The following is a 23,975-nucleotide window of genomic DNA, read 5'->3' as shown; positions in this document are numbered from 1 at the left end:
CACAGTATTAGACAGAAGTACAGAACCTTAAGAATCCTGTCTTACTTGGGCTGTACTGGACTGTTTTCAGAGGTCCCTTACAACCTCAGTAATTCTTTTTATGTGATCTAACACAAGCTACGAAGTGCAATATGGTATTTAGAACAGCTAGTACCCATTTTAGTTTAAGGAGTACGTACTACTCATGCAGAAGCAAAGCTCCATCACGTATTTAAGTGCCAGGGCATGAACCACTTGTTAGGGATTGCTTTAAAAGTAAATTGGGGAGACTCCCCCATTCACACAGTCCATGGGAGTCCTCTAAGCAGGGGCCCTAGAGAAACTGGCAGGCATCATGAAGAGGTTACGGAGATAACATTAATGCGGACATTCCAAACATTCAGAGTACTAACAGGTTCTCTGGTCTAATAGATACATACTCCACTCATGCTTGGCAAGGCTTGGTAGACACTTTCCAACTGCAAAAGTGTAAGAACTGGTGGAATATATAATAAGGGATCATTTCCCTGATGAGAGATGGCAACAACATCACATCCCCAAGCTACTGGTGGCCAACAGTAGGACTCAGTGAAGGTAGGGCCTGAAAACTTGTTCCAAGCAAGTTCCTACAGAAAGAGAAATTAAGAGTTTCCCATTAAATCTGTGTACTTAAACACCAACAAAACAAGCCAAAGCATAAAAATGAGCGATTCAAAAGCTTCTGACCCACTAGGTAACAAATGCCCGTAACAGGTAATAGGAAAAACCATCTTCTGGGCTGAGCTATTAAATTACTGTGTTAAAATTCAAATCCATTTGTAGCAGTGGCTAATATACCAGGAAAAAAAAGTGTAAAATTCCTACAGCATTTCTCTAAAGCTTCATTTATTCCATCACATGAACAATCTTGTAAACATTCCTCAACCAAACTGAGGTATTACTGTAGGATTTACTATGGTGATCCGAGGTATGAAACTTGTCTTAAAAAGGTCATCAATCTAGTATCATCATGTCTACCTTTTTCAGACCATCAAAAAGTGGCGCTGTTTCCAAAACTGATGATGGTTCAATTTTCTTGCTCAGGAACACAAAGTTTTTTTCTTTCTCAACATTTTGAAAACTCTGAAACCATGAGACAAATAGATGACAATGGCAATACTTACAAAATGGATTTAGCTTACACAAAACTCAGAAGCGCTCAGTGCATTTAAAAAAATGGCATTTTGATGTGAATTAATCAAATTCTTAATTCACTTTAAATGTTTCATCCCTACTGACAGGTTACACAGAACTAGGGCCAGATAAAAAACTCATTATTGCTATTCTTGAAGAAACATCCTTGAAGATGGTCGTAACCGTCTTAAACCCCTGAAGAGATGCAGTGGATGCTCTGTGTACAGCTGGCACTCAGCCCCACAATGAGCAGCATGAGGCAGGGACTACAGATGGCAATTTCCCTCCATCGCTTTTTCTCTCTTTTCTGCCCCAGTGTGGGTCCTCTACAAAAACATCTGCATGGAGCTGCTTCTGCTGTCTGACCCTGGCGCTGCCTGGTTCTCACTTTTTTTGGTTCCCCTTCCCTGTGTTTTGCCTTTCTTAAATTCAAGAGGCATTCCCAACCTGGCCAGCTGGCTCAGCTTTAGCCTGCAGAGGCCAATGCAGGTGCAGTCAGCCCGACTGCCTCCAAATGCCACAAAACCCAAAATGTTAGCACAAGTGAATTTAAATGAAAGTTAATGCTTGAAATACCTGCTGGTCACCTTCAACTGTGTGTGTCTGGCAGGAATTGGAACTTAAGAACTTCAGAAGCCTGAGAAAGAGATATTAAATCCAACACAAATGCAAAAGAAAAATATCATTTATAAACATCACCAGTATTTCCCAGGTGTCATGAAGTCATTCACTCCAAGTATTCCTGACCGATCCATGCCAATGAGAAAAACCCTCCAATGCAAAAGGAGAAATCAAAACCCACCACCTGGAAAGCAGTATTCAGTGAAAACAATCCTTCAGAATATTTTTCTAAGTTAACTGCTAAGCTCCTGGACAGAAGAAAAATAGACTAGACTTTAGAAAAAATGGTTTTTAAAAGTTCCAAAACATAAAACAACTCATCTTTCCATCAATTAGAAACCAAAAGAAAAACTCCTGAGGCTTATTATCTATGCATCAACTGACCTGCAGCACAGTGAAAGTACTGCACAAACTGACCCTGTTATATGCCGTTAAAGCTGAAAACTTTATAAACCACACTACAAATAAAATAAAGCAAATGAACACGTTTAGTGTGCAGAAAAATACCTCCCCACCACACCCCTGTGGTCAAGCTACTGTTCAGAAAGAACTGGTATTTTTCTAGTCTGGGTAGCTATCAACAGCTTTCATGTCCCTCCTTCCCCAAAAGATACATACACGTGGATGTACCTCCCCCTTTCCCTCTGCCCTTTAGAGGCCTAAGAACAGTAACTGCAAACATGCTACAGCTCCCAACTGTCGAATTACAGAATCACTCTGAATGTTTAACATGCTGCACCACACCTCTCTGTTTGAACTGCTTTATCTTCCTTGGAAGGCAAACCTGGCACCATGCTGACCACCTAGGAAAAAAAACACATTTTAAGCACTAAAATAATGTTCAGAAGCAGTATTTAAAGCACAAAGTTGCAAGTGGTTGTCTTACCCAGCTGTGGGCTTCTCCAAATATTCTGCAGCATTTTTACAAATCTGAAGTTTCTTTGACTAAGGCAACAATTTTGATGAAACAAACTTCAGAAAACTAACAACCTGGATGACTACAGCACTCCCAATCTGGCCTACATAAATTTACTTTAGTTTGTATTTAACAATTTAATACAAAATTTAATACTTACAGGCACAGTATTGTCATTTAGAACGGTGTGTGACCTTTGGGACGTCTTCTCAGGAGCAGAATTACAACCAGCAAGACCTAAAAATGTGAACAAAATGGAGATACCCGTTTCTGATTATCTGACCACGTAAAAAGCCAGAGATGGACACCACAGGTCCCAGTCACCGAGATCCAAACCAAGACAGGAGATCCCCATGCCACACATCCGACTAAACGCACCAAGTGCTGCTGTAGGACTGCCCCCCACACTTGTGTGTCCCACCTGGCCCAGGATGTGGCGACATCTCCCCTCCGAAGGGCAGCTTTGGCCTGGCAAGAAACGTAGGACCGACAAACTCCACTGGAACACACTCAGCACTTAACGACACTTCCTTGTCAGAATCATCTGAAGAACTCCCTGAAGGCCCTTCAGCTTCCTTGTAATGTGCAAAGTACTTTGCAACCAGATCATCATTAACACAGATCTACAAAAAAAACCCAAACAAGATCTTTTTTGATCAGTGTTAACAAGCCATAAGCTACATCAGCACACACTTGTTTAGAATTTATGTGAAGCCTGAAACAAAAGCAGTGCTTTTATAAATGATAAAATGCCCCAAACAAAATCCAACCAAACCAAACCCCAGCATAAGAAGTACCAGTGAATGCTTTCTGTCAAATAGTAATGCTAAAAAAGAGAAAGTCCTATCTACCTCTATGTTCAGTAGGTGTTAATTAGTGAGTATTATGTTTCTGGCCAAAACTCTGTACGAAATTAACTGTTTCTACGAGCCCTACAAATCTCAAATCTCTCATTCAGTCAAGCCTGTTTATTTCTTTTGGATTCAGCACACATCAAAATCTGGCAGGGAAAAAAAAAAAGCACTATTAGGCGTAAAACTTCTGGTATCTACCACACAGCTGCTTAAGTCTGGCAGTAGCTACAGCAGAGATTTGACTCAAGTTACGCATTTTGGCAAGTCGAACTAGACTGGGTGATTTTTCTAGCTCCTTGAGGACTCAGCTGTATGCAAGAGTGTGAACTTTTAATTATTTCTACAGTATTATGCAGCTGCCTTACTGAAACATCTTCAAGTATTTACCACAAGAAGTACACCAAATGATTCACGTTAGCTGTCCCCTGAAGTACTGGCTGGACTTGACTTGCTTGTGAATAGTCATTTCCAAAAAAAGGTTCACAGAGAGAAAAATACAGTTCTGCCTATTAGACCTGTAAACCTCTCCAGAGGTTTACACTGAAGAGAACTGTAAGAAAAACCTCCAATAAGTTAATGATTTAGCTTCTACTGTATCTGATCTAAATTATAAAACTCACAAGTCATGCTCTCCAGTCTTAAACTAGCAGCAAAGTACATCAATAGAGTTGGAAATATTAAAGTATCTTACCTTTTCATCTCTTACAGTCACAAAAAGAGACACGTCTAACACTTCATCTTCTACCGCCTGTATTGTGGCTTTAGCCTCGGTAGCCTCTAAATGCAGCAATAAACACAAGAAAAAAAGATTAAACCCTTATCACACTACCAGCATTCTTCACTCGTACTTTCTGAGACAGCCAGAAACAGAAATCACAGTTAAAAATGTGTAATGCTTGTTATTTCACCTAAGGAAGGAAGTTATTTCACCTAACAAGGAAGTTAACAATAAAATTGTGAAAGTATCAAAAAAAGGAACTTTTCCTTAGTCATTGAAGGAGGAGTGAGAGTTGAAATACATTAATGACCTCTTGAGACAAACCACCTTTAGTTGTACATTAAGATCTTGGTTTATCTCTTAAGACTGGCAGCCTGGGGCACCAGTGAGCGCTTTCCACATGTGACATTTCCTTTGCTTTAATGAAGCTGTACTTGTGCACTTGTACGGCTTTGTTACACTTTTATTGGACTTTGGGCTGTGTTTGCCCAGAGGAAAAGTCCGTTCCCAAATCCTGAAGCACCTCTGCAAAATGCAAATGCAGGACAGCTGTGATGCTGACTCAAACGATGCTTGTTAAGTACACAGAAAGGTTCTAATGTCCTGAACAAATGTGGCACGAATGCTGCCTTAGGCAGCCTGCCTGAAAGCCAGAAAAAAATCTAGCTAACTACCAAAATTTATGCAGCATGGAAGCCCAGAGTACTCAAAATGCAGCTCCACAAATATTTGTGTCTTATTCACGCCATACTTAGGCAGCTCCTTTATTTTTAACAAACAGCATTCATAAATTTAATCAGCTATATGCAAGTATAATAAACTTGTGCACAACTACTACATTTCGCTAACAGTTGGTTTTTCCAAAAAACAGAAGAGCCATTTGCCTTCAAGAAGTTTTCGAAAATGATGGATAGCAGCAGTATCCCATCTTTTGGCTGGTCTAGGAAAAAAAAAAAAAGAACAAAAAAACAGTTATCCCACATCATGAAACACAAAAATGGTAATTAAAAAAAAAAAAAAAAAAAAAACCTACACAAGCACAAAGCTCTAAATCATTCAAATTCTTACAAAGTACAGAACTAGAGAATTCAACAGAATCTGATTACTCAGCACATTACTTCAGTCTTGGTAATATTGCTTAAACCTCACCAATATCATGAGCTGATCAAAATTAAAAGATACTGCTTTGTCAAGGTATCATGGCTTGCACCCAACATAAATTATTTAGAAACCATAGAATTATTTAGGTTGGGATAAAAAAAAAAAAAAACCCACAGTCACTGAGTCCAACCGCTAACTCCACAGTGCCAAGGCCACCACTCAGCCATGTCCCTTAGTGCCACATCTACTCATCTTTTACATCCCTCCAGGGACAGTGACTCCACCACTTCCCTGGGGAGCTTTGTCCTTTCAGCTGGAAGAGAGTTAATTTTCCTCTTAGTAGCTGGTACTGTTCTGTGTTCACTATGAGAATACTGCAGTTTTTTTTTTCTTGAACTGTAATCCCTTCTAAAAAATTCTGCACTAAACCCTCACACTTCAGAAATGCATGAACAGAAGAGATTTACTCAACTCTCCTTACCCTATTTTGGCAGTGTCTTTACAGTAGTCAATATACAGTGTCAATGGCTTTGTGCAGTGCAGCCGACACTTCTTTGCTCTGTATGGGATCTTTGCAAATGCTCCTGCTAAAACTCGAACGCTGCAAAACAAAGTGGAAATTACCTCATTTTACGGGACAGAATCTCTTCTCCAGAAGTCACTGGCCTCACTAACCACCTTCTGTTACTCTGAACTTGACAACACAGTTCCTCCAGGAGTTTGGATCCCACCCTGAAACCACTGTCTCACTCAAAGAGGTGCCATCAGGACCAACTGGAGAACAGAACTGCTTTTTCTATTCATTTAGTATCAACACACATCCTAGTTACTTGGAATCTTTCTGATCCTTTGCCACCGCAGTTTCACATCTTCTTGCTATTCATTTTTTAAGTATCTCCATGGTATTTAACCCACTGTCAACTTTAAAACGTTATTTATTTTAAAATACTTTAGATAAGTTCTAACTTTGTGGAATACTACCAAAACCAATTTGCTGGAGTTTCTTTCTCTCCAAGTTGCATATTTTAATACAGAAACAAACTTTAAGAGCTGGACTAGGTTGCTCCAGAACATAACATTGTTCTTCAAGATTTTAGAAATGCAAGGCTTTACTCTCATTTCATCAAAAACTCTGAATCTATGAAAACTCACCTTTTTTAGCACCATAACAAGACAAACTGTCAGCTCTTAGTAAACAAGTTGGTCAACTGCAGTGGGAAAACCCCCACACGTATCTGTTTACACCTCAAAAGCTGTTGCAACAAGTGAAAACCTTCCTTCTATAGACAGTTTTTGTGCCTAAACTTCATTGGCCATAATTACTTTTTCTAGTATATACCGCATTATTAAAGAAGAATATAAAGGTTAAGTTTTAACTGGCAATCACGCATTTCAATCACAATAGACTGGTATTATTTCTATTCTGAATCTTTAAAAAAGCAAAGCCTAAAATGGAGAGCATCTTTGAAGTATCACAAAATAAGGACTGGTTTGCACTTAGGCACTTTCAAGTGTATAATCTGGTTCGCAGCTTCTTGTGGACACAACCTACAGCTCAATTAAACCAAAGCATTGACTAAATAAACATTAACAGCATCTATTGTCTATTAATCAATACATCACAGCGACAAAAACTCTTAACACTTACTTCTTTGATGGGAGAGAACAGTACTTGGCATAATCCACAAGGAAACATCCCAGCTGGTAACCGTCTACCTGGCGCCAGATTGACTGAACCAGTGCCCTACACCAGCACTTGAGCTCCTCACTGAAAACCACATAAACCTGAGGAAGACACAAAGACAGCAGCAGGTTCTTTCAAATGGTCCCAAATGCACTCAAAGGTTTTCCAGAGGCAAGGATGCACTACTTATTACACAGACTTCCATTCTCAATGCAAAATGTAAGCTTTATACCTTACACTTCGGAGGCTTTACAGATGAGAAAACACAAGCCACAGAGATGGTTAAAAATAGTAATAAAAAAGTCATGTATTTGATACTTCACCCCTAAACCAATTCAACTAACAGACTATTTCTATGTAGAGCAATGATCTTACCTGGCCTTTTTCTATCTCCTCTTGTTTTAAGTCATCTGCCTTTTTAGAGCTGTCATAGAACTGTTTCATTTCAGCATGCAGGTTTTCATATACAGATTCACTGACTACGCCGGGCACACATTCTTTTATAGCAATCCAAAAGCAACTTGGATCTTCAACCTGATGCAAGGAATACAGAACAAACGCTACTGACTTTTAAGAGTATCTGAGCACCAGATGTAAAAATATAACTCAATTTTTATGAAGCACCTTTGAAAATACAGTGGCTGATACTGACAGACAGAATGTTAACCAGTGAAACATCTTTCACAGCATTAGTTCATGAAATGTCTTCTCAGGTTCCAAGTTTCTTCAGCATTGCAGCAAACACCACGTGGGGTCTACAAGGGAGCAGCACCATCTAAAAAGCTGGTTAAACCAAACAGGGGGCAAAGCACAAAGACAAAGCTTTTTACGGCCATATCAAGTCCTCGGGAAGTACATAAAAACCCCTAAAAACATAAGAAACCTCACCAAGGGGCTTTTCTTTGTGCTTAGGGTGTCTGCATGACATCCAGTTTCTTTAAAACAGGGTGACAGCTTTCTGCTAAACCTCACTAAACTGTCACCCAGCTGAGAAGGTTTAATCCCAGCAGGCAACTGAACCCCACACAGCTGCTGCCTCACTCGCATCCCTGCAGGATGACCAGACACCTGGAAGGATGCCAGTGAGGAAGCTCACAGGCTGGTATTGGAACAGCTGACTAGCCAAAGCAAGAGTGCACCGTGCAACCAAAGCAACACAAGGAGCGCATTTGCTGTTTCCCACTGGCAATTGCTCGGGCACTTCCAGTACATACAGCTCCATCACACACAACACTGCTGACTTGGGCAAGCAGATGGGATGACCACAGACATACCTGCAGCTTTTATTGCCCAGCATGACATCACAGAACAGGGACTATCCCCTGAGTCACCTGTCCTGGCTGTATGCTGCATTTTCCACAATCTCCTGTGAAATTCAGTATAATCTAGTACTATACTACATATTATTTAGCACTGTGTTTCACACCCTCCATTTCAGATTTAAGCTGCATCCCTACTGCTGGGGGAAGGGATCACAAGTGTAAAAATAGTGTGGAAGGTGGTACAATAGCTCAAGTGACCTTGCAGCTGGGAATGGGGAGGAGGCCTGGAGAACATCAGCATGGGAAACCCCATCTATTACGCTACTGCTGTTGATCCTCTGTTTTGAGAAACGGAATTTCTGTGTAGACACAATACACATTTTTGGAGAGGCTTGGAGGCGCTCTCATAGGCATGCTGAGTTCTGTGTTGGGAGAAAGATCAAAGCCCAGAGATCACAAAAAGCACAGGGGAGCTCACAGGGCTCTTGATGAATCCTGCTGGGACGGCCTGAGCCTGCCAGTGTCCACCTGGCTGTGCCCCTGATCCTCCAGTTAGCCAGGCAATGGAATACATTTTCTCCCTCTATTTCAGCTGTGGCTTTGTGACTGTTCTGGCTGGCTGGCTGCCTGCGTTAATTCACACACCTACTCACCTATTTTACAACAAAAACAAGAAAACAAAACCTAAAACAAATAAAAAATACATATAACCGTAATAGGTCCCTCCACAAGTGCAAAGAAGTGCTGGTGAATGAAAATACACAGGCAGCATCTTGTTTGTAAATGTGACCTCCTGAAAGTCACATGGAAATAGACATCAATCCTACAGGCTTTTAAAAAAAAAAAAAAAAAAAAAAGGCATACCTTTAATACCTCAACTTCCATGTCTACCTCCTGTGTCTCCCTTATCACTTACTGTAAAAGAAAAACATTTGGTGAACCGTTTTTATCGATTTTGAAGAGCATACACCTAAAGTAAGCCTACAGATTTTTACTACTCACGTCAGGAGTACTAGTCTAAGCAGCTGATTTACACCTTTCAAAGGGCTCAAACCGGTTTTCTTAAAGAGGGACTATGTTAAAGCCTCATCAGGATTTCCCATCCATGCTGCATCTTTTCCATTCAAACGCCAGCAGAAACAGGCTGATCACAAAGGCGCCTACAACCTCCTCTGCATGACCAAAGGATGGAAACACCATCTTTCCAACTCGGAAAATATCCCACAGCCTAATGCAACAGAGGAATCTCAAATTTAGCTAACAAGTTTAACATCGTAGATTTTTATTAGTATTTCACACTACATCTGTCTGCAATGGTACAGACCAGATCTAGGAGTAACAACACAGTAACGAAACTTCCAGCAGGTAACTGGTATTTCATTTTGGCACAAACCATCGCCGCAGTGTCCAGCTTACAACTTAAAAGAATTAACACTCAAAGTAGGTGCCTAACGTCTCCGAAAAGGAAAATCAAGACATTGTCCTTCCACTTCCAAAGCTACTGCTCAACGAGCCAGACTTAGGCAGCAACACAGATACCCTGCGGTCAGAGACAGCGACAAGCTCTAAGCGACTGTTTAACATGACAATGCAACAGCCGAAGCGACTGCAAAAGCTTTACCCAAGATCATTTAACACAAGCAAAGCTCCCGTGTTTCTAACCCTACACCGTAATACGCTGCAACAAAAGACAGTCTAAGGTAGTGCTGCTTAGACACTTAAGAGTAGGCTTTTCTTTCAGCACTAACGCTGAGGGGCATTAAGTAACTTCAGCTTAAGTCTCAGGTTAATGAGTGCACACTCACTAAATGGCCCATCGTCGTGGCAGGGATGAAGCACACGCACAGAAAAAGGCCAACTCTCCCAGTCCACCGCAAGTAGGAAAACAAACGCTTGCTCAAATCCCACACTTACTGCTAGGTACTATTTAAAATGTAAAAACGCTCTAAGTCACTCTAACCCTCGCCCCAACCTGCTGCATTAAGACAGACCTCCAGAAGGTAGAAGGAGCCTCTGCAGCCATCCCGGTGTGTGCGAGCACTCCTAGAAAACTCACCTCGTTATCCCTCTGCTCAGCCGCGCTCCATCGAAACCCTGCTGACGCAGGAGGCGCAGAGCGAGGGAAAAGCAGCACGGCCACGGGAGGTTTAAGATCCACTTTCTTCGCTTTACTCCCTCTCCCCAATCCCTCTTTCCCCCTATCCTGCCATAGTCCCACGCTTCTCCCCGCTGGAACAAACCTACTGACCTCGTCTGGTACTCGAAGGCTCCACACGCCGCGCTGCCGCCCGCTCCCCGCGGCTCCTTCCAGAGAACGCTGCCCACGGCTCCTTCCAGAACTCTCCAGCCCGGCTCCTCCCAGAAGGCGCTGCCCACGGCTCCTTCCAGAACTCTCCAGCCCGGCTCCTCCCAGAAGGCGCTGCCCACGGCTCCTTCCAGAACTCTCCAGCCCGGCTCCTCCCAGAAGGCGCTGCCCACGGCTCCTTCCAGAACTCTCCAGCGCTCCGGGCCGCAGGGCCGCCCCCGGGCCCGGCTCCGAGCCCAGGGTGGCCCGTGCCCCGCTCCTCAGGGGCGGGTTGCTGCCAACAGCGCAGCCAGCTATTGCTCGGCGTGAAGAAGGTTAAAACGCTAGAGCAGGTCTCACGAAGTGCCGGGAAGTGCTTCGTCTTGCTTTTTGTATAAAATAGAAACCAAACTCGTTGTGAAAGGAGAAAAGTCTTTGTTACTGCAAACAACTTGAAATCAAGAATATTCTCCCGGGACTTGAGGGATATTATCACAATAAACCTTTGGGGTTTGGAATTTATTTCAGGCTTAAAGTCTCTATAGCAGAGGCAATGGTGAAACAGTGGCAGTTCTTCGGAAATAACTGGTCGTTCTTAACTAATGCAGGCACAACAATCACTGGGGAAAAAAAAAAAAAAAAAAAAAAAAAAACAAAAAAAGAAAAAAACACAAAAAAACACCACCACCAGCTGTAGCACCAATAAGTAAATGGACAAGTGGAAAGAGTTCATACGGACCTGCCCGTGTGGAAGTGGTGAAATAACTTAGTCTAAGTCCTTAGTGTAGTTCCTAGCTCTGCAGGAAGACATGACCCCAACCAGAGTGAGAGAGAACCCTCACCTAACACAAAACTGCTTTTTTCCACACACTTGCCATCACCCCCGCACTCCTTCCCTGCCCGCACTCCTGTGTCCACAGTCCTGCTGTGCCCTGGGTGCTAAATAATCTCTTTATCAAAAATATTTTCTCGTTAATACCCACTTCTACCATAAAGGTAACCTACTAGAATAACCATAAGGGGCAGAACAATTAAAAAAAAAGATCTTTTGTGTCTTTGAATTTGTGATCCCTAGGAATATGGGCCAGATGAAGTGAAGGTTCTAGGAGAGCACACTGTCCCTTGATTAAGGATGAGAACTCCTGGACACTGCCCTCAGGGATAAAGGAGTAGCAGAGAAGAGAGCTGGCAGCTCTTTAAGCATCTTTTCCTTAAAGCACAAAAGCTCTTGATTCTCACGTGTAAGAAATCAGACAAGGCAGGCAGGAAACCAATGAAGCTGCCTAAGACCCTTCTCATCTGACTGAAGTGCAAGAAAGAAATGCATAGGCACTGGAAGCAGGAATAGGTATCCATAGGGGAGAATACAGCAATGGCACTTGAGGGTATAGGAATGGGATCAGGAGAGAGCTAAGGCACAGCTGGAACTGAATGTGGTAAGGAATCTTAAAAAAAAAAAAACAAAAAAAACCACAAATAAAACCCCCAGAAATGTACACTCCCACCCCCAATACTTCAGTGATAATCCACATGGAGAGAGCTGCCAGGCTTTCTTTGACATCTGACTTGGGGTTTTTTTGGCTCAGTTTTTGCTGCAGTCATGCTTCCCACATTTCCCATGTCCCTGTACTTCAAGGTGAGGATATAAAGTACTTCCCTTTGTAGGAGAAAACCAAGTTCAAGACCATCTGAGAAACCTGAACACAGACAAGTCCTTGGGACTTGATGAGATGCATGCCAGGGTTCTGATGGAACTAGCAAGTGGGGGTCTGTTACCTTGGTTTTTCTGAGTTTTTTATAGCCTTTTGATTTTCATAAAATGGAGTCAGATCTTTTTAATTACTGTACAATATTAAGAGCAGTTCTACCTTTTTCCCACAGATGTAACATAAACAAATCCTTTGTTTTTCATTCTCTGTCCTTTGTTTGCATATTTCTAACCTGAAAACAATTGTAACTGACGGCTGGTCTGGCCAGTTGGCTTGAGAGGTGAAAACTCTAAAAGCCAATCTTCTGCTAGACCCACAAATGTATAAAAAGTAAGAACTAAAACAAAGAGGTTCTCTCTCCGCCCTGGATTCAGCTTTTGAGCTGGACGGAGAAACCTCTACTCTGCAAAACCTCTTGTCTGCGTGTGGCTGCTTTGTGTGTCTCGGTGACAGGGGTCCTAGGGCACTCTCCGTTGCACTTGGAGTCACGGCAGGCAGATGTCTCCACTGACTGGAGAAAAGGGAATGTCACTCCCAGCCAGAATACTCAGGTGTTCTACTGCACAATACACAGTGCTCTGCTTCACGTGGTCATTGTTCAGCACACGTTTCCAAACCTCAACAAGGTCTGCAAACCAGCAATGGAAGGGGAAGGGACGAGAAGAGACTTTTTTATTTTTTTTTTAATCCAAATAAATGCTACAAACCAATTCAATGGAATTGTTGCAGAAGGTTTTAATTAAAACACAGAACAAAAGCCGGAACAAAGCTTTCTGAACAACTTCACTGACTGAAGTCATCATTCATTTTCCTTCCAGACAGAGAATTTACAAAACTGCTCCATTGACTCCTTACTGTTATATACTTAGAGTAAAACTTAACCTTATGCTGTTACTTATTGCACAAAAGACAAACCCAATCAAACAAAAATCCAAACCAAAAATTAAGCAGCAGTCTTTCCTTTGAAGTTCTTCAATCTCAATTATATTAGTAAAGTAGTTAAAAAGCAAGAAGTGTTAAGATGTTAAGAATACAGAAGCAAGTATTTCTTGGAGGAATATTATTCCTTTAAGTTGTTGATATCTTTTTGGAGCTAAAAAAGTTACTTTTTTTTTTTTTTTAAATTGCTTACAACTTGAAGATAAAAAAATATATTGATAAAAATAATGCTCTCAATTCCATAGATGACTTTGTTTTAATTAGGTCTACCTTTGAAAATTGTAGCTTTGAATGATTATCATTAGTAGAAAAAATTTAAGTATATCAAATATAAAAATCAACTTTATAATATTATTTTTAAAGTGCATTTTAATTAATTTATTATATATCTATATTTCTATATATGCATTGTTTTTCCCCAAAACAAAAGAGAGAATAGAGTTGGAAATGTCAACAAATATGGGAGATTTTGATCATTCTAGACACACACTGCAGTTATTTAGTGGGGAACTTTGGGAAGCATAGTAAAAGAATCCTTCAACTCTTCTCTGCTTTTTCTGAACATAATACATACTTAAATTTTCAGTGAGAAGGGAACCATTGTGACTCAGCAGTGGCACAACTGTTGTTTTTAAAGACTCGAGATTAGATACACATAGATGTGACATCACACACACATACAGACATAATGCTTTGGCAGGACAGAGGAATATTTTCATGACTATTTGGCAACGGTTAAAAAGCACCAAAACCACAGTGAACATATATACAATTGAAAATATTCTAGATTTAAACCAAAGACATATTATAATCTGCTATTGTAATCTGAATGATCAAAATTCATCATCAGTGGATTTATATGCTTATATTTTGCTTGAATATTAACATAGACAGCAAGATTGTTGATGTTTTTTATTACTATCCTGTGAAATATCCCACCCTCTTTCATGAGATCTTCAACTTTCTTATCTGTTGACATAATCATTTTCTTTTCTCCAGTATAATCTGGATCTTCTGGATATAGCTCATCTCCTGGGGATAGAAAAAAAAGATTTAGTTATAGATTGCCAACCTTATTTTTCAGCCTTTTCATTGAATGATACTAGAAATTTTTAAGGATCTATCAGGACACGTAAATCAGTGGGAATGTATGTCACAATGCAAAAGTAAATTGTCTCTAAACTTCAGATTTGAAGATAGAGCCATCAATTTCTGAAGTATGTCAGTGACACTGCAGTGCACACTGACTGTTCCACAGCTCCTGATAATATGCTATTAATATGCTGTAATGACAGCCTGGGCAGATAGCAGTGTATATAGTAAGCAGAGAACAGGACAAGCACCTCTTCACGTGTACAAAGATAGGACGAAAAACAGAAATTTATTTTGTTCTATTTTGTTGAAGGAAATAAATGCTTTGCCATATCAAGGCATTATACTCTTTGTACAAGACTAATAATATAGTCGAAATACAGAAATCCTAGAGGTCAATTGTGACCAAAAAAAAAAAAAAAGGAAAGCACAATGAAAAACAAACTAAGTAGAAAAAAAAAACCAGTATATGCAGCTTTTCTTAACACTGCAAGATTATGAAATGAGAGAGACTTCAGTAGGAGAAAGGGCAGGAGGAAGATGACGGAGTGTATTGTTTTAGTCCGCTGCCTTATCACTGCAGCTAGGAGATGTTGTAACTGCAGCTGTGCTTGATTCCCTTCTCCTTACAAAGTGGTAACTGGAGTAAAGGAGAATTCCCACTGAAAGGGACAAACCAGAAGGAGTTCTAATACATCCTTCAGGTTACACGAAGCTGAAATGCTGGAATTTCTTCACAAATACAAATAATGATGACAATGGTGAGACAATAAGGTTATGGGTAAGTAAGAAGTAACTGTGCTGTCTGATCCCCTGGCTTGTCTCTGACTGCAGCCACTGCCACAACTGTAGCAAACAGGGTAGAAACAGCGTGCAGTAACTTGACTTGGAAGAGTATTTTCCTTACAGTTAAGGATGGTTTCTGCCATGTGGCTTCAGCACACAGCATTCAGGAGATGCTGTAGATTCAGAACCCTCAGGCGTGTCCTTACCCGGCAGCAGCTGGATGAATCCATCTGCAGCACTCAGCATCACCGGCATCCAGCGCTCACAGCCCTCGAGAGCGCGTGCGGAGCTGAACTTCTGTAGCTCCCTGAGGGAGGAGAAGTTGCACAGCCTGCAGAATTCATAAAACTGAGGTGGAGGAAACCAGATTTCTTGAGACTTAAAGCGTTCGATGGCTTCTGGAGGTGATGACCACTGGAAGATGAAAACACGTCTTGAAATAGTTGTTTCAGCAGCAGATAGAAAGTCCGAATAAACTGAAAAGTCATATAGCAAGGAAGTCTATATAGCAAAGGAGCTTGCACCAGACCGTATCTTATGAACAAAATAAAAGCCATGTATAAACTATACCAAAGTAACAAAGATGTTCTTAAAATTGAAAAACATAAGCAATCTATAAATGTTACTCCTTTTTTCCCAATAAAAATACATTTTTATTTTACAGACAGACATGCCAGGATTAAAAACTGACATTTGTTTTAGGGGCACAACTAAAGGTTTACTGAAACCAACATAAAACATTAAACTCACTATTACCAGAGGTTGCCGCTGATGCTTTGAGAATCAGAAGTACCTCTAAACATCTGCTTCTTAGAAGCATTGTTTTCAGAGTGTAAACACCCAGCTATTCATGCTAATTCTGCATGTTTAAGCTATTGGTAATCTTGATTTCATCTCACAAGGTGAATTAAATAATATGTGCATAATCATTTGCAGTAGATTTATGCTGTTATTACCAGAATTACAACATGAACTTTTGAAAGTAAGGTTTCAGGTACTTTTAAATTTCTGTAGCAAAATTTGCTAAGCAAATAAATATAGCAACATAAGTAATACCAAAGTTGTTGTTAGGTAGGCTTTTACAGAACTGTCTGGTTTCTCATCTACTTCTAACTCAAAATCAAAGTTTTCAGAATCCTAGAAAAACTTAAGGGACCTTAATGTACCTAACCTTGAGCTCTCTTAGAGCTTCATGAAGTTTGTTACTTTAACACCTCAAATAAAAAAAAAATAAAATTCAAAACTTCAATATTTTTACTAGACTATTTTAACAAGTTTGCATGTTACTTAAAATATTCCAAGTAACTCCGAAAGACAAAAATTACTAGCATCTCACGCAGTCCTGGAACATACCTGGATATACCACATGGATCTCTCCCAGCATGCATAGGAGATGTGACTACCCTGTACTATAGTGCAGGAATGAATGTAAAAAAATGGTATTTGTCAACTGCCTTTGAAAGACACAGCAATTCAAGGTGAAAGAGACCTGACATAGATCATGTACAACGACCTCACTGTTAGGGAGGATGAAACTAAGCCTTATAAATATGACTGCTTAGATTTTGAGAATATGAAACCAATAAGTAAAATAGAATTGAAAGCAAGTTTCGATGTCTGAGATGTCCTAGTTACTGAATGTCTGGAAAACAATGGTATGGCCAGCTGAAGGTAATCCCTCCCTTGATTTAACAATGATCTTCTCTTTACCAGAAGTCCAAGAGTCAGAGCAGACCCTGCTAGCTTGGCAAGAGGGGTCTGAAGAGCAACTCTTAGAGTTTAAAGTGTAACACATAGGGTAATGTAATGATTCTTATAGGCTGTATGTAAATGCTATAGGATCTGTATCTTGTACTAGACTGGTTAGTGCAAATTAGAATATTCAGTATGGAAAAGGATTTAATGTATTGTAATGGGAATTTCGCTCTTCCTCTCTGCTCTCTACTACGCTATTCTCTTCACTACACTTAGCTCCTCTTCTTCACTCTTCACCCCCTTAGTTCTCTCCTAGCTCTCTCTCTCACAGGCCTGCTCTGAGCCGCACCTGGCAGCTCTCAGCAGGGCCCCTTCACTCAGGACCTGTGCAATAAACCACATGCTCTAAGACCAGCCTTGACTCCAGAGATCTCTTGTCACCACCTGTCCCATCCGGCCACACACCCAGGAGACTTCTACACCTCACAAAAACCGACAGCTGCTGCAGCTGCACCTCTGGTGATGGTGGCAGCTCCAGGTGTCCAGGGGAAAAGGGGCACCATGCAGGTAAAAACTCCCTTCCCTTTCGTCTCAAGGGGCTTTATCAGGAGGGCTTTATCTGGAGAAGACACAGTTGTGTGAGATCTCACAGCACCTTCCAGTATCTGAAGGGAATGTGGGGAAGCTGGAATGGGTCTCTTTGACAAGAACTGTAGTGACAGAACAAGGAGTACAATGGGTGCAAATCGAAAGAGAGGATTTTTAGATTAGATATTAGAAGGCACTTTCTTTACTGTAAGGGTGGTGGGACCCTGGCACAGGCTGCCCAGAGAAGCTGGGGGTGCCCCTGGATCCCTAGAAGTGTAAGGCCAGGCTTGGAGCAGCCTGGTCTGGTGGAAGGTGCCCCGCCCACGGCGGGGGTGGGACACGATGATCTTTAAGGTCCATTCCAACCCCTACCATTCTGCGACGATTCGGCGCCTGTTCGGTGTGTAAGGGCACAGTCTCGGCGGAGCCAGGGGCCGCGGGAGAAGGGCTCGGGCAGGAGCGGCCGCTCCCACCGCAACACCCGCCCGGCCAGGCTGTGCCGTATCCCGGGCACCCCCAGCCTCTCTTACCAGGACGTCTGTCACCTCCTGGTCGTCCTGCGAGACGTGGGGCGGCCGCTGGTCCAGGCAGCAGAGGTAGAAAGCCGTGTCATAGCGGCGGCCGCCGGGGCCGGCCCTGCCCACGGGCGTCAGCCAGTTGCTCCACTCGTGCAGCGCCCAGATGTTGGGCGCGCAGCCCAGGTGCCGGCACAGCCGCAGGAAGCAGGACGCGTCCTCCCGCACCCGGCGCCGCCACTCCCCGAGCTCGGCGGCGGGCGGCAGGCGCTCTGCGGGCACCGCCGGGGCCGGCCCGCGCCCCTGCACCAGCAGCAGGATCCCCGCCTCCTCGAAGGTCTCCCTGAGAGCGCAGATGCGGAAGGCGACTTCTCCCGGCAGCCGCGAGCCCGGGCTCTCCCGGTCGGCCGCGAAGAGCGGGGCGCGGCTGCCGCCGGGCGGCGGCGGCTTCACGGCGCCCAGCCCGCAGCGCGGCGAGGCGGGCAGCAGCCCCAGCCACTCGGCGGAGAAATCCGCCGGTTCCGCCAGCCCGCCCGGGAACACGTGGGCGCCGGGCATGAAGCCGCTGCGGGAGCTCCGGCGCAGCAGCAGCAGCTCGTAGTCGAAGGGGCCGAGCGGCGTGCGCGGCGGCCGGCCCGGCGTGCCTGCCGCCAGCAGCAGCGTGGCCGCCTCCCGCCAGTGCCGCAGCCGCGGGTTCATCTCGGCTCGGCGCCGGGACGGGCGCGGCACCGCCGCCTGCGCCCCCGGAGGAGCCGGTGCAGCCGCGGGGCGGGCCAGCGCCGGGGGAGGGCCGCAGGGGGCGGGACGGCGCCGGCATGCCTCGGCCCCCCTCCGCCCTAAGCCGGTAAGTAGCGGGTGTCCTCGGGGGGCGGAGGCTTACGATTTCGAAACGCGGAGCGTTTAAGGCGGCGATGGCCGGGAGAAACGAGGCGATGGCTTTAAGTGGCTTGGGAAGCTGTGGGTTGGGGTAACTCGCGCTTTTTTTGGCGGGTTCACAGCTCGGAGTGTATTCATAGCACCAAGAGGTGTAAATGCCGAGGAGCTTCCTCGGGGCCCGGAACCTTCCTGAGCACAGGTGAAGGGGCTGCAGTTAGAGCCCCGGGAGTCAGCACGGGGTCAGGAGCCGAGGGCTCGGATTTGTGCTCGTAATGCTGCTGCTGACCCGCCAGCTGGCCTCACAGAAATCTCCTTATCTCAATTCCACAGCAGGCCGTGCTGGCAGCAAAAGTCATTTTAGGTCTGTAGTTAAACGTGACGTTTGCCAAGTTGTTTGAATTCGTTCTAGTACAAACGGGAAGAGTATGTAGAGTTTTGGTTAATTACTATAGAGCTCTTCTGGTTTGAGGTTTTTAGGTACCTTGTTACCCGAAAAAAAAAATTCAGGAAGGTACCAAAACCTTGAAAGGTTCTTTGAACCTTTAGGAAATTCTTTGTTTATTGATTTTGATTCCTCGATGTTCTTTAATCTGTAAGAAATTTAGGCAGAAAAAAGTTGATGACACGGGTTGAGAAGTTTTGCAAGTATGGTATTTGCATGTAACATGGAAAATCCTTCTCCCATCCATAATCCTTCTCTTGCCACATTGTGTTTGGCAAATACCCACATATCTGTCCATGCTTCTGACAACCTCTAAATTTGATTTTATATTTTAGCTTGTACTTGATGCCTATGAAACTTGTGTCACTGGAGCTGAAATAAAGTTTAGAAGCAACTGAAGCAGTGGGATGCTGGATCATGTCAATTGATAAATCCAAACCTGACCTTGAGGTGTGCCCAGACGCAGCTGGGCCATAAGCTCGCCATGGTGGTTGGCTGCAGTGGGCAGAGCAGGTCGGCCAAGCCAGCTGAGGCTGCTAAAATGAATGGCCAGACAGCAGACAAGCCTACCTCCTTCTCCTTCCCTTGCTTATCACCAAATATACAAGCAAAACCAATGATGCCTTATAACCTGAGAAGCTAATCTCACTAATTTAATTCTTTTTGCTCATCGGTAATTACCACCTTAGGCAGTGGAAGCAGAAAGGTTGATTAATTTGTTGTTTTCTACTAAGGCACTTTGAATCTAAAATCATGACATTGATCTTGATATTTGTTTGCCTTTTGCACTGTTTGTGTAGTTAACTATTTCACTATGTTAAGCGCACATCTTGTTAGGAATGTGCTTTGCCTAAAAGCTGCTTTACTGGTGAAATATTAATAAACTACTGAGGTTTTTCAAGATTTAACATCCAATGAGCTTGATGGCTGATCAAAAAGATTTAGGGTCCATTATGTCAGATCATTTCAGCATAAAGGCATTTTAAGTAGGAAGTATTCATGTACCAGTAGTGAATGGTATCACTTTCCAATCAGATATAATACCAACACATATACAAAACTGTCTTACTATGGCAAAAATGCGGTCTGATAGTCCTGGAACGTAGTTTCAGAACATACCTAGGGAGATCTGATACCAGAGAATAGCAAGGCTTATAGTGTTATCTTAAGTTTCTACATGGAATATTTGTTTGTGTTTTTTATCTTGGACAGTCTAAAGGTTCACAAGTGCTAGCATGTAAAACAGGGATACCCAGGCAAGCAAAGCATAGGATCATCGAATGGTCGGGGTTGGAAGAGACCTTAAAGATCACCTGGTTCTCCCCTCTGTCATGAGCAGGGACACCTTCCGCTATCCCAGGTTGTGCCAAGCCCTGTCCAGCCTGGTCTGCAACACTTCCAGGGATCCAGGGGCAGCCACAGCTTCTCTGAGCACCCTCATGGCCCTCACAGGGAACAATTCCTGCACAATATCCCATCTAAACCCACTCTCTCAGTGTGAAGCCATTCCCCTTTGTCACTCCAGGTCTTTGTAAATTGTTTCTCTTCATCTTTTCTTGCAGGCTCCCTCCAGCCACTGGAAGGGCACAGTTGGCTCACCCTGAAGTTTCTCTCCTCCAGGCTGAACTATCCCAGTTCTCTCAGCCTTTCCTCATAGCAGAGGTGCTTTATCCCCCTGATGAACCCGGTGGCCTCCTCTGGTTCATTGGCACGCCCTGCTATTAAACCTCACGGGTCTGCATCCGTAGGCATTCTTGCAGAGGAGTGGAAATGGGATGTGTGGCTGGCACAGTGCTGTGCTCAGACACCCAGAGAATGCCAGGGCTGGGGTTACAGCTCTGTTCAGGACTGAGCTCAGCATCCAGAGTAGTTTTTTAGGCCCAAAGACAGCCAAGTGCAAGCTAAGGTAAACTTTCTTCGCCCATTTGCTGCATTTTTCCACATAGTTCTGGAGTACTTAAGTCACCTGTTAAGAAGGTTCCATTCCTTACCTGAGGGTCAGCAGATTCACCCTATTACTGGGAGATTTTTTTACTTCCTTTCAGAATTGTCTTAGGAGGATAGTTCAGTATCCATTCACTGCAAAGCTGAAGTCACCTCATGTGAAATTGCTGGAGTGTGCAAGACTTTAACTGACCCAGTTATCAGGATTGGAGGTTGCTGGAGGTTCTGTGGATGAACACTCAGAAACTCTTAAAGGATGCAAAGGGATATTTTGCCCCCTTCCAGTTTCCTGCTAGGAAAGGCAAAAGATCATCTCTTTGAGTGTGTATCTGCCCCCTCAATGTTATGGCTGACCTGCTGGAGGTAGCTCACATGAATACAGAACAAGTGTTAAATTAGATGTAAGATTATCTATAGAGCATGTTTCTTCATCTCCAATTTAGATGATTTTTTTCTTCAGTATATCCTGCTTGAATGCAGAGCTTATCTCACTTGTACTTAAATATTCTATAGCTTTATGAGTGATCTCAGAAGAAAAGAGAAAATCTGAGAAAAATCTATCACTAATCCTAAACAAAGCACACCAGTTTATTGCATTACTGTGTGGAAGGATTCCAGCACAAGGACATTATACTTCAAGGGCCAGTTGTAGGCTGGGAACACAGGGCACTTCAGTGTGGAGAGAAGTCTTCCCATAGCAAGAATTAGCTAGATACATGTGTGACACTCAGTCAAATGTATCAAAAAGCTGAGGAGTCAAAGGTTCCCTCCAAATTAAATTATTAGAAAAAGAAAAAAAAAGTGTGTTTCGCTAAGAAGTTAAGAACTCATCTGTCTTTCATGTTTCTTGTATATCATAACATACAATTGTTTACTTAATGAACCCCAAATACTCTGGTATTTCAGGTTGCTTTCAAAACCAGATTGTGCTGTATTGAAAAATAAACCCTCCTGCGTGATGCAAAAGGTACATTAAATGAAATACTGTAAGTTTATTGCACTGATAATAATTCTTTGTGGCATCATATTTCAGCAATGCAGAGGTCACTTCAAAATTTTTCTGTACAGTTTAATTACTGCTTAAAAGAAAAAGAATAAGTTTGTTTAAAAAGTGTTTAGGTCACTAGAGATATAGAAATTATTGTCAAATTAAATTTTGGGGGGGGTTTTGTATGTGGTTAGACTATTTAGTAGTAGAATGACTTCATTCCTCCTGTTACATCTTTGCATAAATTATTTTGCCCAGACAGGTCAGTGCAGATCTCACCACTGCAATAATTAATTTTGGATGAAAAACAAGATCCACCAATATTTCATCATTTGGTTTAGTTTACAAGCTATCCTGTGAGTTGGAGATGATTATACTAGGTCAGTTCTCGGTTTAATTTAGATGCATCATTGTCCCCATGCAGATGCAGTGTCTACAATAATGAGTTGTGACAACTTCAAGTATCAAGAAATGTAGAGATTTCACTAGGTTTGTCTACTGCTTCTTAAACTGGCTTATTTTACAGTATTGTAGAATCACAGGATCATTTAGGTTGGGAAAAAAAACGCAAGATCATTGAGTCCAACCACGAACCCAGCACTGCCAAGTCCACCACTAAACCATGTCCCCAAGTGCCCCATCTGAACATCTTTTAATTGCCTCCAGCTATTTCAAGTGGTATTTCAAATACCTCCAGGTCACTTCCAAATGACATTCTAAAGCTTTTAGATTGTTTAGCTCATATAATATCAACAAATAGGCAGACTTAATTATTAATATAAAAAGTAAATAGATTATTCACTGTATAGGTTTTCAAGTAATGTTCCCAAATTGTGAATAAATGTCACATCTAGGAAGTGTAGGTTTATGATTATAACACCATTAGATTGACTAAAAAGAAAAGTTAAAAAAGCTAACTTCATACAAAATGATATTCCAACAAATTAGGCAGATGGAAAAAAACTGGGTTACAGATAGTATTAACAACTGGAACTGTTCTACTTCCAACAGACGCATAATGGATTACATGTCTTATGGAAATGGAAATTATGGTTCTAATTCTGCAGCTTGCAGTTATTTGAATAGTTTTCACACATAATTTCTCGCCAGACTGAGTGCTGGTGGCTTGTTTGAGGAATCATTTGGAGCACACCTTCCAGGACCCAGAATTCAAATGTGTATATCTTAAGTTACACTTGCAATTAGCATATTAGATTAAGTCGCTAAGGGAGTATCATGTTTGCTGTCTCTGGCAGCCCTCAGTCATTTTATATGGTATAAATAGTTAAGTATTTTCTTTTGTCTTTTTTTTTTTTTTTTTCCCCTTTCTTGTTTGTTCCCCCTCCCCCCAAGGTTTATGCTGTTTTTGTATAGATTTTTCTGGATCACAAAAAGGAATTGCATTTGATTTTTTTTTTCCTCAAGACAATTATAGATGACTAAGATATGAGGTTTACTATTCTTTCAAAAGTCCCATGGTTTTTAAAGTCAGTTTTTTGGCTGTGTGGTTTCTTAGTGCTGCGGCACATCAGTGAGTTCAACTGTGTGTGTTATTTGAACATTTGTGTGTGAGACAGACTTGACTGATCAGAGACCCCAGTGATAATTTCATGCACAGTGGAAATGATCAAAATAACAGACCAGATTTATAACACAGCTGTGACTTCCATTTCTGAGCAGGTGAATTAAACCTAGCTTTGAGAGGATTTGTGAGTTTAATTTGGTGGAGATTTAAGTATATGATAAATAACGTCATGCAATGCAGTGTAAATTAAACATACAATTCAAAGACAAAGAACAAAACAAAAA

General features: G+C 42.4%; 3 protein-coding genes across 3 annotated transcripts in view; 1 reads left to right on the top strand and 2 right to left on the bottom strand.

Moving 5' to 3' along the window:
• TDRD12 (tudor domain containing 12) overlaps nucleotides 1-10,696 on the bottom strand; it is a 184,994-nt gene extending 174,298 nt beyond the window's left edge. Inside the window, exons 1-13 of the mRNA XM_040075676.2 lie at nucleotides 10,557-10,696; nucleotides 9,173-9,223; nucleotides 7,422-7,580; nucleotides 7,011-7,147; nucleotides 5,844-5,963; nucleotides 5,146-5,201; nucleotides 4,235-4,320; nucleotides 3,111-3,312; nucleotides 2,850-2,926; nucleotides 2,518-2,576; nucleotides 1,729-1,789; nucleotides 997-1,101; nucleotides 420-605 (exon numbers count right to left, since the gene is read on the bottom strand). Of these exons, the coding sequence (XP_039931610.1) occupies nucleotides 420-605; nucleotides 997-1,101; nucleotides 1,729-1,789; nucleotides 2,518-2,576; nucleotides 2,850-2,926; nucleotides 3,111-3,312; nucleotides 4,235-4,320; nucleotides 5,146-5,201; nucleotides 5,844-5,963; nucleotides 7,011-7,147; nucleotides 7,422-7,580; nucleotides 9,173-9,193 (1,269 nt within the window). The 5' untranslated portion in view covers nucleotides 9,194-9,223; nucleotides 10,557-10,696. The remainder of the gene's footprint in view (nucleotides 1-419; nucleotides 606-996; nucleotides 1,102-1,728; nucleotides 1,790-2,517; nucleotides 2,577-2,849; nucleotides 2,927-3,110; nucleotides 3,313-4,234; nucleotides 4,321-5,145; nucleotides 5,202-5,843; nucleotides 5,964-7,010; nucleotides 7,148-7,421; nucleotides 7,581-9,172; nucleotides 9,224-10,556) is intronic.
• A 2,322-nt stretch (nucleotides 10,697-13,018) lies between these two features.
• On the bottom strand, nucleotides 13,019-18,615 carry NUDT19 (nudix hydrolase 19). The gene is made up of 3 exons (XM_040075275.2): nucleotides 17,932-18,615; nucleotides 15,325-15,532; nucleotides 13,019-14,272 (listed from the first exon to the last, which is right to left on the bottom strand). The coding sequence occupies exons 1-3, from the start codon at nucleotides 18,613-18,615 to the stop codon at nucleotides 14,046-14,048; spliced, it is 1,119 nt and encodes a 372-aa protein (XP_039931209.1). The 3' UTR covers nucleotides 13,019-14,045.
• A 95-nt stretch (nucleotides 18,616-18,710) lies between these two features.
• Nucleotides 18,711-23,975, top strand: part of ANKRD27 (ankyrin repeat domain 27) — a 54,928-nt gene continuing 49,663 nt past the window's right edge. The window contains exon 1 of the mRNA XM_040074998.2: nucleotides 18,711-18,760. The gene's annotated coding sequence lies outside the window, so the exon portion shown is untranslated. The remainder of the gene's footprint in view (nucleotides 18,761-23,975) is intronic.

The sequence above is a fragment of the Hirundo rustica genome, chromosome 11 (assembly GCF_015227805.2).
Source record: "Hirundo rustica isolate bHirRus1 chromosome 11, bHirRus1.pri.v3, whole genome shotgun sequence".
Taxonomy (NCBI): Eukaryota; Metazoa; Chordata; class Aves; order Passeriformes; family Hirundinidae; genus Hirundo; species Hirundo rustica.
This window is presented reverse-complemented; position numbering and strand designations above follow the sequence as displayed.

Excerpts from the sequence above, each read along its gene's own strand:
- NUDT19 (XM_040075275.2), bottom strand. The coding sequence starts at position 18,615 with ATGAACCCGCGGCTGCGGCACTGGCGGGAGGCGGCCACGCTGCTGCTG. Across the intron at positions 15,533-17,931 it reads AGGAGGTGACAGACGTCCTG|TGGTCATCACCTCCAGAAGC; the intron begins GTAAGAGAGGCT and ends TTCATCTTCCAG. Across the intron at positions 14,273-15,324 it reads ATTCATCCAGCTGCTGCCGG|GAGATGAGCTATATCCAGAA; the intron begins GTAAGGACACGC and ends TTCTATCCCCAG.